The sequence below is a fragment of the Pimephales promelas genome, chromosome 9, assembly GCF_988280905.1.
Source record: "Pimephales promelas chromosome 9, fPimPro1.hap1.1, whole genome shotgun sequence".
Classification (NCBI taxonomy): Eukaryota; Metazoa; Chordata; class Actinopteri; order Cypriniformes; family Leuciscidae; genus Pimephales; species Pimephales promelas.
Window position 1 is genome coordinate 27,647,228 of NC_142777.1, and position 19,681 is coordinate 27,666,908.

The 19,681-nt window shown below is 36.6% G+C and overlaps 2 protein-coding genes and 1 non-coding gene across 6 annotated transcripts; 1 reads left to right on the plus strand and 2 right to left on the minus strand.

Annotated features, from left to right (window-relative positions):
• The first annotated feature begins 118 nt into the window (after positions 1–118).
• Positions 119–5,133, plus strand: nox1 (NADPH oxidase 1). Its single transcript, XM_039655173.2, has 13 exons — positions 119–243; positions 355–450; positions 762–872; positions 962–1,046; positions 1,712–1,863; positions 2,379–2,560; positions 2,655–2,781; positions 2,863–2,955; positions 3,060–3,301; positions 3,705–3,867; positions 4,027–4,173; positions 4,266–4,390; positions 4,473–5,133. Exons 1-13 carry the CDS (start codon positions 199–201, stop codon positions 4,597–4,599), a joined length of 1,695 nt encoding a protein of 564 aa, XP_039511107.1. The 5' UTR covers positions 119–198; the 3' UTR covers positions 4,600–5,133.
• cstf2 (cleavage stimulation factor subunit 2) lies at positions 5,122–13,948 on the minus strand. Of its 4 annotated transcripts, XM_039655174.2 has the most exons (15): positions 13,779–13,948; positions 13,333–13,411; positions 13,078–13,247; positions 12,822–12,958; positions 12,311–12,430; positions 11,981–12,103; positions 11,360–11,462; positions 11,211–11,273; positions 10,472–10,540; positions 9,822–9,881; positions 8,959–9,103; positions 7,070–7,227; positions 6,835–6,959; positions 5,779–5,817; positions 5,122–5,565 (listed from the first exon to the last, which is right to left on the minus strand). In XM_039655174.2, exons 1-15 carry the CDS (start codon positions 13,858–13,860, stop codon positions 5,443–5,445), a joined length of 1,596 nt encoding a protein of 531 aa, XP_039511108.1. In that variant the 5' UTR covers positions 13,861–13,948; the 3' UTR covers positions 5,122–5,442. The 4 variants fall into 4 exon arrangements, with proteins under 4 accessions (XP_039511108.1, XP_039511110.1, XP_039511109.1 ...); XM_039655176.2 differs by lacking the exon at positions 10,472–10,540; XM_039655175.2 differs by lacking the exon at positions 9,822–9,881.
• Positions 13,949–17,353: 3,405 nt separating this feature from the next.
• Positions 17,354–17,426, minus strand: trnav-uac (transfer RNA valine (anticodon UAC)). The gene has a single exon. It is a non-coding gene; the product is annotated as a tRNA-Val (tRNA).
• Positions 17,427–19,681: the final 2,255 nt, after the last annotated feature.

Sequence of the window (19,681 nt, forward strand, 5' to 3'; positions counted from 1 at the left end):
GTCAAATACCAAAGATGCACAGACGCATTCGGGAATTTCTTCAGACATGCAAATGCATTGCAACAAAATGATTTATTCCACAGCCCATTTCCTGGTCCGTGATGACATTTTAGGGGCGGCGTCCTGAACGGGACAGGTGAGAAACAGCACTCATCTGCGAGGAGTGTTCATTCGTTTATGCAGCGCTAGAGAGTAAAGATGGCCAACTGGATAATAAATCACGGGCTGGGCGCTTTCATTGTGGTATTGAGGCGTTGTTTTGATTGCAATTTGAACAAAAAATGATAATGCTGTTAACTGTAAACCTGAAGTCGATCTTTTTATCTTACACTATTGATGATCTGTATTTGTTAGGTGGTGTGGATGGCCATCAACATCTTTCTGTTTGTCCACTTCTACTTATTCTATGATCAGGACCCCGAATTTGAATACACTCGGGAACTTTTAGGGGTAAGTTTGATAGAAAATACACTTTTTTCAAAGCATTCTCTGAGAGAAAATAAGATACACTATGGAAATAAATAAGGAAATATTTTATTTTAAATATTTCCTTAATTTATATTGGTTCCTTATTATAAATAATAAGAAACCAATATAAAGGAGTATATTTTATAATATATATATATATATATATATATATATATATATATATATATATATATATATATATATAATTTTTTAATATATAATATTTTTATAGAAAAGCAGAGTGAGAGTATTAAAAGGGTATTAAAAGTATTTAAAGGGACTGTTTCTTTTAGTCTGCATTGCCCTGGGCCAGAGCTCCAGCTGCTGTCCTCAACTTCAACTGCATGCTGATTCTTTTACCAGTTTGCCGCAACCTGCTGTCTCTTATCCGTGGCTCTTTCATGGTGAGTTTCTGCACACTTGTACCTTTGTGTTTGAGATAGTATATGAGACTGTCTGTAAGTATTTGCCCTCCTGTCCATTTTTTGTTTAGTGCTGTGGACGAACAGTGAGAAAACAGCTGGACAAAAACCTTTCTTTCCACAAATTGGTCGGATACATGATTGCCCTAATGACAGGTAAGCAACCTGTCCTTGAAAATTAATTGAAGGAAATCATTGTACATAAACCTGAATGACAGTATGTTTTACAAGGGCTCTCATTCACGATAGCCATTCACACATGCATTTTTTACATGCTACAGGATACATAATTAAACATTTTCTCATTGATAACAACACATCAATCACATCTGAGAGGTAGTCTGAGTATTTCACCCCTGATAACACTGCCGGCAGTGTTATTCTTCTAGGCCAAATCTGGATAAACATTGACCAAGTTTTGATTTTGTAAGAAGCTGACTGTACTGTAGTATTTAACACGTTTGTGTCTGGCTAAAGAAATATACGTTTTATCCATCAGGACATGCCAGGTTTTTATTTTTTTATTATTTTTATGCTATCACAATGTGAAAAGACAGATCAGAAAAGAAAGAAATAATACAACTAAAAAATAAACATCCAAAGAGGTTTTTGTCAACTTCATGAGTTAGAGCAAGAGGGGGTTCTTCATGGATATAAAAATCATATTCAACTTAATCATATTTTCAAACTTAAATTCAGATTTGCCAGTAAACTATTTTAATAAACAAATTTGAATTGTTGTAACAGCTATTTTAGGTTTTTACATTTTTACTTTGACATGGTATCTGATTTTGACCTTATGAAATGCTTCTTTAATGCAGCGGTTCACACTGTCGCTCATTTGCTTAACGTGGAGTGGTATAGCAACAGCTTAAATGGGCGATATGGGCCTCTCGCCGGGAATCTGTCCATGCTGGACGACTCCCGTGAATTAAATACTACTTACCTTAATCCCATTCGCTCCAGTTCTACGGTGAGTTGCTGTACTTTTCATTGCTTTTATTAAGGTTTTTGATTTACACCCATTCAAAAATTTGGAGTTCAATAAGATTACTTTTTTTTCAGCAAGGATGCATCAAATTGATCAAAAGTGACAGTAGCTAGACATTTATAATATTTAAAAAGATTTTTATTTCAAATAAATGCTGTTCTTTTTAACTTTCTATTCATCAAACAATCCTGGGGAAAAAAACATGTTTCCACTAAAATATTAAGCAGCAAAACTGGTTGAGCTGATCATAAAAAGTGTTGACTGAATGTTCATTGAGCGCATTCAGCCTATTATAATTATATCTGAAAGATCATGTGACTTGAGTGATGGCTGCTGAAAATTCAGCTTTGCCATCACAGGCATAAATTACATGTTTTAAAAAACACTTACCAACCCCAAACTTATGAACGGTATGTTGCAAGTGAGTTCTATTCTGTTTTTTTTTTTTTTTCTGATGTGTGATATGCCGGCTCTAATCTTGTTTCCTTCTTCTCCAGACTCCAACGGTTTTTGTATTCACCTCTATCGCGGGTCTCACAGGTGTCGTCATAACTCTTTCCCTCATCCTTATTATCACTTCCTCAATGGAAGTCATACGCAGAAGCTACTTTGAGGTCTTTTGGTACACGCATCACCTCTTCATCATTTTCTTTGCCGGCTTAGTCTTCCACGGTGCAGGGTAAGGACTATTTACTGGTTGAGTCCAATTTTAAAACTGATTTATAGTAGATTATTAAGAGCAAGTTAAACATGCGCTTTTGGTTTATGTCCAGACGAATTGTGCGAAGTCAGGAAGAGACCGATCCACCTCACAATAACTCCTTCTGTGAAGACCAGCCAGAGAACTGGGGGAAAATTCCTGAATGTCCAATGCCACAGTTTGAAGGAGGGTTTCCTCAGGTAAAAGTTGTTAAATTTACAAGTGATAGATTTATTTTTGGTGATGGCTGATTTCAATTGGCTGAAACTTTTCTGTTGCAGACCTGGATGTGGGTGATTGGACCGATGATCATTTACCTTTGTGAGCGGCTGCTACGTTTCATTCGCTACATGCAGCCTGTCAGTTATAGAAAGGTGTGTTGTCATTAACGTTTTGACAAAACTACAAACATATAGTTCATCTGAACCCCACCACGATAGCTCTGTAATCAGAAACTGTATTCGTTCTTGAATGCTAGATTGTAATCCGCCCATCCAAAGTGCTGGAACTACAGCTGGTCAAGTCTGGATTCAAGATGGAAGTCGGCCAGTATGTGTTCCTCAATTGCCCAGCCATCTCTCAGCTGGAGTGGCACCCATTCACCATGACATCAGCCCCAGAGGAAGACTTCTTTAGTGTGCACATTCGCTCAGTTGGAGACTGGACTGAAAAGCTCATCAGTATGGTCCAAAACCTACCAGAGGGTGGGCAAGGACCTAAGTAAGTACTCTTTGCTATTTTACTTATTCACTGGGCACAACATATACATGCAATCTTCTTAATTTTAACTTTAAAATATGCATGAAAGTTGGGATGGCCTTTCCTTCCCTATTGTGATGCATGTCTGAGTGAAACAAGAATGTAAGGCGGGGCTTGATTGATCAGAAATCTCATGTGATCTCATGTGAGTGATCGAGGGATGGGGAAAGTTGTTTTGATCATCAATTATGAGGGAACACTTATTTAAAAAAAAAAAAAACTATGATGTGCATAGATAAATAAGTCATTTATAATAAACACTGACTATTCCATAAAAAAATAAGAATTGTCCATTTTGATTTCTTGGTGAAGTGTGAAAACGAAATATCAAGAATTATGTATGGATCTTTTATTTTTGTGTCAGGATGGGTGTGGACGGTCCATTTGGAACCGCGAGCGAGGATGTATTTGATTACGAGGTCAGCATGCTGGTGGGTGCTGGGATTGGAGTGACCCCATTTGCCTCTATCCTGAAGTCCATCTGGTATAAGTTTAAAGACTCCGACCCCAAACTACGAACAAAGAGGGTAAGGACATCTGGGATTCAAATAAAGAAGTTAGTGCAAAGGTCAAGTACAATAACTCCTGTTGTCACTGTTATATTATAAAAGTCTATATGGCCTAGATAACAAAGTCCGGCATTTCTTGAAACTCAAGTTTTTACCATTTCTCACCTTTGTGTTTAGATTTACTTCTACTGGCTCTGTAGGGAGACACATGCCTTTGAGTGGTTTGCAGATCTACTACAAGTCCTTGAGAGAGAAATGGAGGAACGAGGAATGAGGGACTTCCTCACGTATAAGCTCTATCTCACCGGATGGGACCAGAGTCATGTAAGTGCAAAAAAACAAATCTCTTTTTATGTGTGTACTTGGAGTATGAGTAATGTGCGCAAGTCACAGAACATCTAATCTTGCGTTTACAGGCAGACCATGCAATGGTGCATTTCGATAAGGATACAGACATCATCACCGGCTTAAAGCAGAAGACTCATTATGGCCGCCCGAACTGGGATAGAGAATTTGAGCAAGTTCGGCAAGAGAACCCGTCGTACGTTTTAAACTTATTGCTCCTTACATAATGATGCTCATCAAATTTCTCAACACTAACATTTTGTTTTAAATATCAACAGGTCTGTGGTTGGAACATTCTTGTGTGGCCCACAAGCCTTAGCAGAGGTCTTGGAGAAGAAATGTGTGAAGTATTCGGACGTGGATCCACGGAGAACCAAGTTTTACTTCAACAAAGAGAATTTCTGAGGAAATATTTTACAGGAACCTAAATTCTCTTGAAAGACTTGTGCACAAGGGATTGTGTTCTTCAGCAGTATATCATGATTTGTCATTTCTCAAATCTTTCCTTGTAAGTGAGTCACCATTACTGTGACACGACTTGAAAAGTGACAACTTCCTGCTGGAAAGTAAACAACTTACTGGAAGGGACTAATTCCACACCTGGGTCAAAAGTCCTCTCATTGTATATCTTTTTTTTACAAAGTTCCTGGTTAGAAATGAATCACCAATTATTAGGGAAATAACACCCTGAGTGTATTGCGTTTATAAATGCCTCCTTGTGTATATACTGAACAGGTACTGAGCTTTTGGAAATTGTAACTCCTTGTGAAAGTGAAAAACAACCACACATTATCTGATCTAGCATGACACATCTGGTTAGTCACTGGTTTGTATGTTGTAATCATACAAGCGTGTTATTTGTATACTGTACATTATAAATATTATATATTCTTTGTTCTAAATTGTTTTATAAAAAATAAAATCCAGTTTATTTCACAATTCAGTTCTTTATTTTTTTCATTAGCAGTAGATAGTAAAACACTATTAATAAACAACTGATTTCACTAAAAAATAAGAATATCACTAGAAAACAAAAACGAATGTTACAGATCTTGCAAAACAATACAAAAGCATCCAGGTGATAGGTTGTCTGTTGTTCTCTTGCACTTACCCAAATTAACCATGTCTCATTCTGTTACATAACAAAAAAAAAAAAACACTGTTTCATTCACTTGAATGTCAGAGCCTGTAATTTTATCATAATAACGAGTTTTAGGACAAATGAGAAGGAAACAAAAAGAGTCGTCTTCAGGGGGCGCCTGCTGTCTTCTGAATCTGTTCCTTTAGTATCAGGATACTCTGTCTCTGCTCTGGTGGCAACATGGCGATCTGTTCTGGGGTCAGCTGCAAAACCTGCATAATCAAGGCAGCCTGGAAATGTGTAACAGCACATTGATTAGTATCTACAGGACAGAAACCTTGTTGTTTCATTAAAGATTCAAATTGAACCGTGGTTAACTTGGGAACTTTTAAATCAACATGCCAACAAGTAATTCTAGAAAATCTGGTCAGTGATTCACTTAAAAGGAAGGAAGTAGTGCTGCAGATATGAAAAGTGTGGAGAAAAATAAATAAATGACCCACCTTTTCGTGGTCTTGTGATGACACATCAGGCGTAGGACCCTGTTAAAAGACAAGACAGGATTGAAACATGCAGATATTTTTAAGTGCTGCAAGCCGAACACTGGTCTCTGAGAGAGGGTCAGTGGAAATGAAATGCATATATCATTTTTGGGGAAAGTCATGTTTTTGGTCAGTTAGACTTTTTTGAATATCTTTACCGTCACATTTTTTTATTTTTTTTTTGAAAATGTGACAGTAAAGACTATATAAAAATATATATTTGATATAAATGCTGTTCTTATGTACTTTATAATAAATCAAAGATTCCTGGAAAAAAAAAAAACGTATCATTGTTTTCAAACATTTAGCAACACAACTTTTTTTCCCCCAACATTAATAATACAAATAATAAGAAATGTTTCCCGAACAGCAAATCAGCATGTTAGAATGATTTCTGAAGGATCATGTGACATTGAAAACTAGAGTAATGGCTGTAGAAAATTCAGCATCCAGGAATAAACTACATTTTAAAATATATAATAGAAATTTTGAATTGTAATTATATTTCACCACATTACAGTTTCACACTGCATTTCTTATAAAAAAAAAATGCAGCATTGGTGAACATGAGACACCCCAAACTTCTGAATGGAAGTGTTCATTTGATAAAATCTTGAGCGTTTTGTCTTTTTAAGGACTTAATTGTGTATAGTACTATTTTCTGTAAAGATGCTGTAAAACTATATTTATTGTGAAAAGTCATATTCATATAAATATGTACTCAATACAATGTTTCTCTAATAATTTAATACTGAATGTGAAAAAGAGCTTATAACCTAATACACATTTCCAGATCATTTTTAATCATTTGTTTTTCTCTTTAGTACAATGACAAATAAAAATTGCAAACCTGCTTTCCTTAAATAATCACGTTTAATACAACAAACACAGGTTCTGTTGACTTGAACACATAGCTGCCTTTATATTTTAGCAAAGGGGTCCCTTCACAAGGCTATGATAAAATTTTTAGTATTAAAACGTTTGAGAAAAGGCACTATAGGAGTGCGGAAATCTTACTGGTCTCACTGCTGGAGGTGCACTTTGCCCCATGCCGTGGGGCGGAGGACCCTGCATTCCACCAGCAACAGGAACCCTCTGGCCAGATATGGGACCCCGAGCATCAACAGCTCTTGGATCACGACCTTGTAAGAGAAATTCTTCAATCAGTTTTCTTTCAGTAAGGAGCAAAACCAGTATATTACAGATATACAAACCAAATCAACAAATGTAGTGAAACCACATCTTCAAGTACCTCTTGCCTCCATGGGTGGACCACGCTGGTCCATCATAGGACCTCTAGGTTCTCCCATCATGGGTCCTCCTCTCATGTCAAGAGGACCACGCATGTCTGGGGGAGCCATATGCATGGGCGGTCCCTGATGTTGCGGGGGGCCTCCGATGTAACCACGCCTGTACGTGAACAATAAGCAAAATAATAAGCTTTCATTATGAACTTAAACTGTAAAATCAATAAAAAATTGCCATAAACGTCTGATATACAGTTGTACACATTACCATTCAATAGTTTAGGCTCACTTTTGTTTTAAAGAAAGCAAGGATACAAAAGAGACTGTAAAGATATTATTTACAAAAGACTTCCATTTCAAATAAATATGGTTCTTTTGAACTGTCTATTCAAAGAATCCTGAAACAAAATGCATCACAATTTCCACAAAAATAGTTTTAGATAACTGTTTTTAACATTTATATGAAGAAATGTTTGAGCACCAAATCGGCACAATAGAATGATTTCTAAAGGACCATATGACTATTTTCAAGAACCCCCAAACAAATAATTTTCTATAAATGTTCTATAAACAATGACTTCAAATTATAATTATTTTTTCCATTATATTTTAATTACCTGATTATTATTTCATTTTTTCAGACTTCACAGGGTTAATAACAAATGCATAAAGTGGGAAAAACATTTAAAGGAACATTATGTTATTTTTTTCATTTTGCTCTCGGGGTCCCCCTACAGTTGTTAAACAGTATTGACTTCTACTACTGTCGTAAAATCTGTCATGGTTACACTGACTAGGGAATACACGCAGGCATTTGTTGACAAGCGATACCTCTGAACTCTGCAGAAGGAAGGAGTTCACACATCTTGGGCAGACTCCAGTGTTGCGTGTGAAATGTCTTCATCCCATGTACATTGGCATATACAGTATTTCAGAATGTCTTATGAATATAGTGTCATGGGCTTTTTTTCAAACGTCAAAATATTGCGTAGCTCACGTTTACAAGCCAGCGTCTTTAATAGTAATGTTAGCCTATAGGCTACTGTTTTACATAATGGATATGCTAATTCAATTCAATGTTTTTTGGCAGATAATAGCCATGTCGTCAATATTATAACATCAAGCTCCCATACATGAATCTGCAAATTTGAAAAATCGATTTGCATTAAAGAGGCAAGACACTTTCACCAGAAAAATAAGTAACAAACATGACTATCAGCCTGCAGACATAGGATAGTTAACCTGACCAATTATTTTGTTCATCTAATCATTTATTATTTACTTGCAAGAATGTAGCCCTACCAAACTCAGTAATCAGGATACTTTCAAGTCTCAAGCTGGTGCGAGCTGCCCGCCCCAGCTCTATGGAGATGCTTGAGTGTGTTAAGCGCCCTCAAAAGAAAGCAATGCAGTCTACATTGGTTGCAGCGAGGGGCGAAGCTACACAACACATTACCAAGAGTAAACTGATCGCGGGTACTACAGTGGCCCGCGAGCTCTGTTTCTGACGCACTTCACAATTGGTTTTACTTGCTGCTTAAGCCATGACAACATACAGAGGTAAAAAAAAAAATGCTCGTTGGGCTTTCGCGTCCGAATTTGAGGAAGTGGGGGAAGTGACGTATGCAGTAAAGCAGTCGAATTTTGTAGGTTTTTTTTGTGCTCGGTTTCCTACCCGCTCCCCGAAGTAACAGAGTGCCAGTAAAAGCGATACAGACACTGTCAGGCTATGGCAGACCTATTATTCAACCTATTGTAAGTCGATGTACCATCTCAAGGGTTTTGGAAAAATATTCTAAAGGTTTAAAAAACTACAGAGTGCTGCTTTAAGCTAACAAACCTGTGATCATCTATTTCCAAATATCACAGCAACACAGTTTTTAGAAGGCATTACCCCGGCTCCACGACGTCTCCAGTAACATTGACCAAAGATCCACCTCGCGGGTCATTCGGACCATCACCAAGAAGGCCTCTGGGTGGGATCCCTGGAGGGCCTTGCGGGGCCCCTCGCATTGGGGCACGTGGGTCTACTATTGGCACTGAAAGGAAAGAACAATTATGATTTTTTTTTTTTAAAGTGCATCCTTTGCAAATCTGACAAGACTCTAAAAGAGAACTCTCTACAGAATCAAAATTATGAAAGAAGCTATTGTCTAAGTGTATTACACAAACATTTAAAAACGTGGACATGCCCTTTTGTGCAAATACATTTATTAAAACATTAATAAATATGTTGTTGAATTGTCAAGCACAAATTTCCAAAGTATGACACTGTTATGATACATTAGTTCAATTTCCTTGACACTTAAGGAAATGCCCTGAAGGAAATAAAAAAGGTTCTACTTCACAAACAAAAGGACAATGTTTCACCCGTCACTGTGACTTTGATAACAGAGGGTTTCAACCTTAAATCTTTAGAAAGTAAAACTTATCAACACTGATCTCTATTCTGCTATACTGACACATTCCATTAGGTAACAAGACTTCATTGTTCAGGTTTTGGATTTGGACACAAAAGAACGTCAAACACTTTGGTTGCACTTTTGAGACAAAGCAAAACACACCTATGTTTCAACACCATTCATGATTACATATAGCATGGTTATTGTGATACACTGAAGTTCACATACTGCTGTCAATTCAGACATAGAGTTTAGAGGTATGCCGAGAGAAGGAGTGCACATAGGGGTAAGATAATGAGCAGGTGACAGCCTTGACAGCCCTGTTTCGAGCAGACCAGAGTTATACCCATAATACCTTGAGGCCGCTCGATAGCAGCCTGCCCGGCTGCTCCCACAGAAGAGTCCTGAAGGGTTCCTGGGTCAGCATTAAGTGAAGAGAACAGGAGAGAGAACTGAGACAGCGCACAGTAGCACTTACTGATATTACCCAGGGATGCTTGCACTGATGTTTATGGACATAGGTTAAAGCAGGGGACGATATGGGGTTTTAAATGGCTAATGCAGGTACTACAACCCCAAATCAGAAAAAGATAGTATATTCAAATGAGCTCCGTGCGTTCGGTCTTAAAGGGGCAGCAGTTTAATAAACATGCTTGCTGTGTTTTAATATTAATCAAACAACGGATAAATAAATTAATCACTGCTCTTTATTAAATAGGCTACCCTTTTCAACTTTACAAAAAGATCCATTTATATTTCATTTATACAGCAGGCTAAAGAATATGCAATGTTTTTTTTTTTCCATAGACTGTAAAAAAATAATTTTTTCACAATTGATTACTTTATTTAAATTTCTGTACTTGTTAGATCTAACCGAAAAACTCTAAAAACACTGTTTAATTTGTACCCTTACTTTGTTTTATTTTATTATTTATTTATTTTATTTATTTGTGCAATATCAGTGTAATTTGATTATTTGTTCTGATTTTATAACTGACTGCTTACTTGTCTTTGTACCACTGACCCAGTCCTCAGCACTGAGCCCTTCTGGAGCTGCTCTAAATATGTCCTGTGCTATTAAATGAAAGAAAATATGATAATGAACAGAGAAAATAACAGAAGTTCATTCAATGCATTTTATCAGGCTTAATTGAGCATGAAAATAACGGAAATTTATATTTGATGAACAAATTAAACCAACTAATATGATTTATATTCGTTCGGTTTATCTTCTAACACATGTAAAAATTAGAAATGCAGTGAAAATACAGGTATCGGGTCGCGGTATCGGCGAGTACCAAAAATTGGAGTATCAGCATCAGACTGATATGTCAATCAGTCATCGGCTGATGGCAATCACCCTAAAATGGGGATTATAAAGGTGAATGTGTAATTTCCCAATTTTAAGCACTTTAGTGCAATTAAAATATTTAAGACTCAACCAAACGGTGAGAGTTTGGTACAGGTCTTTGTACCAATTGAAAACATAATTTTAGATAAAACCGTTTTTGTAACTCCATTAGGCGACACCAATAACGTAGAAGAAATCACACACTTCACCTTGAAGAGATGAGAATGCAAATTAAATATCTACATAAAAGCTTGCCCAATACTGCCTACTTGTGGACAGGTTTTGTAATGGTGTCCAGGAGGTACAAATAAATCATGTAGAGATATGATCATTTTCTCACTATGAGTAATATCCTAAATGAGTAATGCACTGGTAATGCAAACAAATGAGTACCTGGTCCCCTATCCATGGGCACAGGGCCTCCTGATGGGATCCCTATCTGAGGCTGCATCCCACCTGTAGAGGGAGGGAGCAGAGGTAAACTGCTATCCATGCACAGTTACACACAAGCGCCAAAGTACTATAAGGAAAACTGGGCTTACCAGCTGGTCCCATGGGTCCCTGTCCTGGCATTGGTCCAGGTACTCCACCACCCATCTGTGGAGGCTGCATCATTTGGGGGGCTCCGTTCACATGCATACCAGGCTGTGAGTCACAGGAAAATAAGAAATTAACTCATTAGTGCCATGAATTAGTTTAACGGTCCATGAACCCAACTGAAACTTTCTCAAATATCAACCATGAGCTTTTTTCATTCACTGAAAGGCTACAGAGCATTTCTGACAATGAAGAAGACAAATATTTTAAATCAGGTAATTATGAATAAACTATTTAAATATTGAATATTTTTAACACACACAGAAAAAAATTTTCAGATTTCTTCAGATTTTTTTTCTTTTTACTTTCTATTAATCAAAGAATCTTGAAAACACATTCAATTATACACTGATAATGATCAGAAATGTTACTTGAGCACTAAATAAGCATATTAGAATGTTGTGATATGAAATCCATCAGAGGAAAAGATTAATAACCTTTAAAAAAAAAAAACATTAAAACCCCAAAACTTTGAATGGTAGTGTATCTTAACAGAGACAAGCACTACGATGTAATGCATCTCGTGACACAAGTGTTCAGAAAGCGATGAATGATGTAATACTGACCATTGGTTGTGGCTGAGAGACAGGGACATTGGGCTGAGGGAGGGGTTGGTTGGGTACCGGCACCGGCCCGGGCTGAGGGCTCGGGTTAATGGGCTGAACTACAGCCGGACGGTGAAGCATTTTCTGTAAGAGATTATTATTCTATTGATTATCTTATATTTCAACATGCCACTAAAGAGTAAAGATCTGGTTAAAAACACTGTCAAAATCCTTGATATTTATAAGAGTGCTTATTTAAGAAGGTTATTCAGACATTACCAAGTCTGTCCAAGCCATGTACTAAGACACTTCCCATTCTTCTATGTAGCTCACACCTCTTAATGATCTTACCAGAGCGATTTCAGGATCTACAATCCTCATGACCACCTGAGCTTGCAGCAAGGCATAGGCCAGCTGAGGGTTCTGCAAGAGCATGTTCCTGGCCTCCTGGGGACTGTTCTGCACACAGAGCTGTACAAACAAAAACAGGATCAGAACTATAACAATCACTTCAAAACAACAATTCATTTTAAATTAAATTACTCGTAACAATAAATTAAATATATAATAAATAGCAATTAAAAGGTTCTCTCGAAAAGAAAAGAAAAATCTGTAGCCCCTTTTGTCGTTCAAACCTGTATGTATTTTTATTTTCGTATTTTTATGAGAAAAATAATGCACACCCAAGGTGCACACTCCGCTTCGCGTCATGACTGGATTACCACCTCGGGTGTGCATTATTTTTCTAATAATTCAACGGCTGTCGTCAATTATTCCTTACTTAATCTCTACGACATCCAAAAAACTAAAAATAGCATCATATGAGCCCTTTAAGTTAAACAGGCCACTTTCCAAAAGTCACCTTCATCTGTTTCATAAGCTCAAACATCTGCTCAGGGGGCAGGCTGGCTACTGCCCTGCTGATGGACTCTGGGGCTTCTTCTGTTGTGCAGCCGTCTCCATAAGGGGACTCAATAATGGGGGCACCAGTACCCAAACCTGAGGAAACAAGCATGCAGCTTAAACAAAATAGCCATTTTTATTACTCAAGATTTATAAATCAAAAGTTCAATAGCTCAATGGGTGGAATATTACACTTAAAAAGTACTGAAACTTACTTTTGAGCTCCTCTTTATTCTTCTCACTAGCAGCGTTGTCGACGCGGAGGGCTCTGCCACTGAACTCTCTGCCGTTCAGGTTACGCATGGCACTGAGCGCCGTCTCCTGATCCTGGTACTCACAAAAGCCATATCCCTTTGGCTTACCTGTTTCTCTGTCATACACCAACCTGCAAATTGTTTTTTAATTCTAGATCAGCACCAGGTTTCCTCAAAGTGACCAGAGCATGTTGTTGTCTCAAGCTTTGTGCATACCTAAAACTCACGACAAGTCCAACCTCGGAGAAGATGTCTTTCAGTTGCTCCTCTGTGGCCTCATATGGGATGTTTCCCACTGTCACAAGAAAAAAACGAGAGTTTTTTTTTTTTTTTTTTTTTTGCAGCATCTGTTTAGACGCTCATCAATTTCTGTTTTATCCTTTTTACCTCTTGCACCATTTAACGTTACTCCTTCCGTCCAGTGCAAAACTTAGTAACTTAGAGGGAGCGTTTGATATGCATGCAGTACTTTCACAACTAATTATGTGCATATACGTGAACATGTATGGAAATAATATGAATTCCAATAATAATGTAGAAGTCTAGCAGACAGACAAATAAAATGCTACAGAATATAAGAGGTTAGTGAGGTTTAGCTTAGCGGCTAATGAAACAGAATGGTAAATACAAGAAAAAGACTAATCCAATCTCTTTAAACATACCGAAAACCGAACGCAACGAGCGGTCCACGGCAGGATCCCTGGCAGCTGCGGCTGCTGCGGCGGCAAGAGCTAAGTTCGCCATATATTTAGTGATAAAGTCAAAGTCACAGTAAACACGACCAAAGCATCAGAATAGACCGATGAGAAGCCGGATACCATGTGGGGAAAATTGTAGATGGTGCTACACAACGATACGTTGATATTTCAAAATAAGAGTCCGAGCAGATACAAACATCATAAACGACCAAGAGAAAGAAACAAAACAAACAAACAAAAATAAAAAATGTCATAAAAAATGAAGACAAAAATGCATACGGAATATAAAGTAGAAATGCATACAGATTAAAGAAGACTACTAGGCTGCATAAATGATTAAAATAAAATAAAAACTGTGTAAAGCTCACAATCAATTCTTTAGAGCTTTTTTTATGTGGCTGGTTGGGGTTTATGTAATTTAGCCCGTACTAATATGATTTAAATTAATCTGATTTTTTTTTTTAAAATACTTTTCATATTCCTTAAAATAGAATTTGTGATGTCCTTGGGTGTGGGTCTTCTTATAGCCAAAACATGTTTTGTTTTGTTTTTTGTTTTTTGTTTTATCATGTGAGAATAGTTCAATTTTAGTGAATGAAAACAAAATATGTAACAGCCTATTCTTGATGACACAGGTTCATCAGAAAACCTTTTAAAGAATGCTTATCTTTTAACACCACATTATAGGTTCGTTCCATTCGACCGTAAGTGGACTGCGAAGTGGACTTCACAGGGTATTTCGCCATCTTAAGTGAGATTCCAATTCGAAGGGAACGAACATGTTCAGTTCGAAGGGCACGATACATCGATACATCACTTCACAGGAAGTCAGTGAAGTCCACTTCAACTGATATACCGTGTTCAGGGAGTAGGGAGCAGTGAACACTGCGTGGGGACCCTGTCAAAGGGAACGCACCTTGTGTCATTACAATATTTTCCACAGACAATTGTTTGGACAGTAAATGAAAAAAGCTGTCACAGTGAGAGTTCAGCAGTGTGTATTTATCAACCTAAATATCTTTCTATCTTTCTCAAGCCTTTAGCTTGCCCACCGAGTTGTTGTTTGAATCTATAGGCCTATTTCATTTATTTTTTCTTTTATTTTCATCAGAAGACTTGGAATATAGTCCATGAGACTGAGTCTTCTCTTAATAATGCTTAATACTGTTGTATTCTTGCAGCCTGACAGCCCCTGGTTCCTAATTTCAGTTTAATGAAAAAGCAGAAATTCAAAACATCTCCTTTTGTATTGCACAAAATTAGTCAGGAAAATGAGTTTGAAAACACATAGAATGAGTAAATGATGTCAGAATTTTCATTTTGTGGTTTAACTTTCTCTCTGAGACATCCTGGCCCCTTTCGATGGTTACTGAGGACCCCTATGGCATGCACTCTGTTTCAGAGGCACTGGAATAAAGAATCTATTTTATTTGTTTGTTTTTTGGTGCTTTAAAAAAAAGAAACCACCATTAAATAAATCTGATACTGATGAACTAGTTAAAACTCTCCATTAATATTTGTGAAATGAAAAAAAGAAAGAATCACACTACATGCATTTATTGTTGTGACCACAGGAGGATTTTGATTGGTTCTTGAAATGTACTGTACATTTAGACATTCGATTGTGAGCGTCAAACAGCCTTTGATTGTCTTGTGTTTTGTGTGAGTTCACACAGTTAGTTATTTACAATCAACTGTTTAAAAAAACAATTATCTTATAAAAGATCAATTAATCAAGAGCATGATGATAGTTTTTTATTATTATTATTTATAGTAAATCATGTAATATGTTCCTTCAGAACCTTGGACAGCTCCAACACTGACATTAAATCAAGTATTGCAACAACATGATAAGCTATATTTAACCTATATTTCAGTAAATCTATTTAAAACCTTGTGCCCTCTATCTTCTATATACTACAAATTAAAAACAGAAAATTGTTTATGGTTCAGTGTTTATTTTGCTTATCATAGAGAGTGTAATTTTGATATTATTATTATTATATATGATTTTATGACAACATAGCTGAAATGCTTACAAATATGGATTAAAGTAACCTCTTTCCAGAAGTGATATCTGCATGTTAGATTGTTTACTATTTTTGGCATAAAAGAAGTCTGGAACAAGACAGGGCTCATTTGACAGAAATTTCTTGCCAGAAAGCTTTTTGTCAGTTGCAAATTGACACATTTAGAAGGATTCATATAGTCTACTGTAAATGTTTGCACATAAAAAGGTCATTTGAACAAACTTTGGCATTAGAAATATTCAGTATCAGCTTCATGTTCATTGTAGCCTATGTCATAATACAATAAAAATGTATTTTTATAAATGTAAGTGAATGTGCATTTGTCTGTGCATTTTTTTTCAGCCATTTACCCCCAGTGGTCATTAGAGATTTTCAGCTGATAACACATTTCATAGCTGAGCATAACAATTTAGCAAGGCTATTTATGTTCAAAACTAACCCATTTTAACAAAAGATTAATTATTTTAACTTTATTAACTTTTCCAGGCAGGAAATTACATTTTTTAGGCTTTCCTGGCTTTCCTGGAACAACAATAAACGGCAAAAATCGTCTCACTCTGCTGACAATTTTAACAAGAGGCTTGTTGTCTGACACTTTTATCCAAAGCATTTTACAGTACATTCATAGTCTACATTTGATCAGTTATTTTCCCCTTATTAAAACCTATGATAATGGCATCACTAGCTATGGCACCATAGAAGTTAAGTTATAAGTTCATTTCATTCATTCATTTTTATTAGAATCCCCATTAGCGGCCCATTTAATGGCAGCTAATCTTCCTGGGGTCCTCTTTAAAATATTCAAAACATAAAATTATACAAAACAATAACAACACAGATTATAATTTAAAAATACTAATAAAACATTGCAATTAGGCTACATACAAAACATTACCAAGTAAAGAACATGACACTTTCCATCTTTCACAAGGTCATTTGCAGCAATTCCTGGGTTACTGTCCTCTTAAATTTATATTTGTTGTGAATTCTGCGTGATGAGACAGAGAGTCGATTCCAAATAGATATTGCTCTGTAAAGTGATGTGCATTTCAGAGAACTTGTCCTTTTATGTCACCACCTAATGCCTGCTTGCATGGTGTGTAGCACTGAGCCAAGTTGCATTAATTCAAGTCTAGCCTACTTTAATTGGTGGCTGAATGTGAAAGTCAAGCACAAATGTGTGAATGCTGGGTTATCATTATTAAAGTTAACATTAGGGGTCGCACAAACACTATTCTTGACTTCACGTTAGCACGCCGCTAGTATGCCGCCTGTCGCCGTCATTACCAAAGGATTTTATTTACAGTTGAGCTAACGACGTTGCCATTTGATTAATTTTCCACAAAATGATACTAATATTATGTATAGCACTCTGATTTCCACCGGCCTTATACAAACAACGTGGAATTTGCAGCATATAGGCTATTGTTGTTCGAAACCACAGCTGACCAGGAAACACTAAGCTGCGACGTCGTTCAAACTCTGAGGTTTTCTGTCTCGTAAAATTCTTGGTTCCACTGGGGCTCGAACCCAGGACCTTCTGCGTGTAAAGCAGACGTGATAACCACTACACTATGGAACCGCTTGAAAACTTAGATCTCATGAGAGAAAACAAAACAGACAGGCCGACATGTCTGGATTACGCCCTACATCGCATTTAAAATATGTCTGTCTGTCTGACTGTTTATCTGTCTGTCTATCAGGATGAATCAGTAAGTGAAAATATCAGTTTATAAAAATATACAGATATGATGTATTTTTCTGAGAGAGTGTGCAGGTTAATATGCAAACATCTCAATATATTCTCTTCATTACATTGCTTCAGGCAAAATGGGTGCATAAAGCTTGATGCACTTTTTAATTAAAATCACATCACAGTTCCTCATGTTACCAAGCTTTTGTGAACAGCTTGGACCAGAGTGAAGAAGGAAAGACAGTCACTGTCAAGGCAATTTCTTTAACGTAGTGTTTCAATTCTTTAACGTCTCTCAGTTTCTGAAAGATAAGCAATTACACTTCAGAAAATGCTGGGTTGTTTCCATATTTGGGTCAAATATGGGTCGAAATAACCCAGTATTTTTTACCACATGTAATGTGCAAAGTTTTCTCCTTGGTTTCACTCCCATATAATGCTCTCTGAATGCAGTATTTGCTCCCCCTGTAAGTCTCTACCATTGTTAATTAAGTAAATGACTGCATTGTTTTAATTGATACTGGGGTTTATAACCTCTTCAACATAGCAGGTAAAGTTCAGTGGTGCAGTGGTGTTCTTTATTAACTGAAGTTCACCTGTTCTTTTCAATAGTTAAATTATTTTCATTAGTCTGGTAAACACATAGGCTAGTTTATAATTTAACCAAACTGATTGCTCACTAAAAACAAAAAAAAAAAAAAAAAAAAAAACACACACACACAGTCATCATGTTATTATTTTGACGTGGCATAAATCGGTAAGGCCTATGTTTATTTGCCAGAGTTTTTTTTTACTTCGCCTACTTTTTAGCTTCCCCTTAAGGACATAATTCTGTTAATTCACACCAATTCTCAAGAGCATGAAAACAAGAGGCGGGATTTTTCGCACAACCCAATCATATCTTATCACAGCGCCATGGAGGCATTATTTTCTCTCACGTGGCTTTCCATTCATTCTCAGTTAACCCCCATCAAACCCACCGCATACTTTAGGGGGTTTATTAACACTGACAGGGCTCAGGGGAGGCAAGAGAGAGGGGGTGTCCTGCTGTAACTTTACCTTAGTGTCTCTGTTGGATAGTATTACTTTAGAAAAACAGTTTTTCGCTTTGGTACATTTCACGAATCATCCTCGAAATTTGCAAAACAGTAAGTGCATTGCTCAAAACTATTCATACAAATAGCAAAACACCAATGATTACCTGCCTGCAAAAGCCAGTCTCTTGCTCAAAATCTCTCAAAAGTGTCATCTGTGTCAATGAACATGTCAGTGTCATCAGAATGACAAGTCCTTGTGTCATTGTGTACGGATAAGAAGTCATGTTGTCAATATAACAGTGTCTGCAGAGATGTTCTGATGTAAACTGTGGATAAGGTTTTGATGAAAATTATTGTAAATTGTAGGTTACGTGGAAGTTTGATTGCAAAAGACTGGACAAGATCACATTATGCTTTTACTGTTTACTGCAATTTGTTGACAGGCCATGTCATATACAGAAAGGAAAGAAAGCACTGCATAGCACAAAGAAAAAAATTAAAAGTAGAAATGTGAACATAAACTTCTTATTGGGAAAACTGTGTGCATTATGACAACTTGTTCAATCATTTTGTAAAGACTTGTGCTATGAACTAAAGCCATACCTATTGTGGGGGGTGAGACAATTCAATGGAGACCCATTATAATACATTTTGATCAACATGATAATGTAGGAAACAGCGGATAATTATGTAATCATTTGCATGGATACCAATTCAAATTAAATTAGAAACAGTGTTGTTGATGTGCATAAGTGACATGATGTGAACATTGAACAGGTAGTTTTGAGAATTTCTATTCTGATCTGAAAAACTTTCATTTTATTTTTTACTTTTTTATTGGAACAAAGAACACAAAATTATCATTGATGCTACAATATAAGTACACAAAATATTTCCAACATATTGATATACAATATCACACTTTCCTCAATGGTTTAAGTATAAAATTATAAGTATTTTTTTTTCCAAAACTTGTTGCCTTAATATAAATATAAGTCTCTCCATACTGTATATTTCATACAATCCCTAGCCATTGATCCATTGTTGGAGGGTCAACCTGCATCCATTTACAGGTTATTGCCTTCATACAGCTTGCTAACAATTATC

Bases quoted from the DNA above. Each gene is read 5' to 3' on its own strand.
- nox1 (XM_039655173.2), top strand. From the start codon at position 199: ATGGCCAACTGGATAATAAATCACGGGCTGGGCGCTTTCATTGTG. The intron at 3,302-3,704 runs GTAAGTACTCTT...TTTTTGTGTCAG, and splicing joins GAGGGTGGGCAAGGACCTAA to GATGGGTGTGGACGGTCCAT. The intron at 4,174-4,265 runs GTAAGTGCAAAA...TTGCGTTTACAG, and splicing joins CCGGATGGGACCAGAGTCAT to GCAGACCATGCAATGGTGCA.
- cstf2 (XM_039655174.2), bottom strand. From the start codon at position 13,860: ATGGCGAACTTAGCTCTTGCCGCCGCAGCAGCCGCAGCTGCCAGGGAT. The intron at 12,431-12,821 runs GTGACTTTTGGA...TTGTTTGTACAG, and splicing joins AGCTTATGAAACAGATGAAG to CTCTGTGTGCAGAACAGTCC. The intron at 6,960-7,069 runs GTACTTGAAGAT...TTCTCTTACAAG, and splicing joins TCCACCCATGGAGGCAAGAG to GTCGTGATCCAAGAGCTGTT.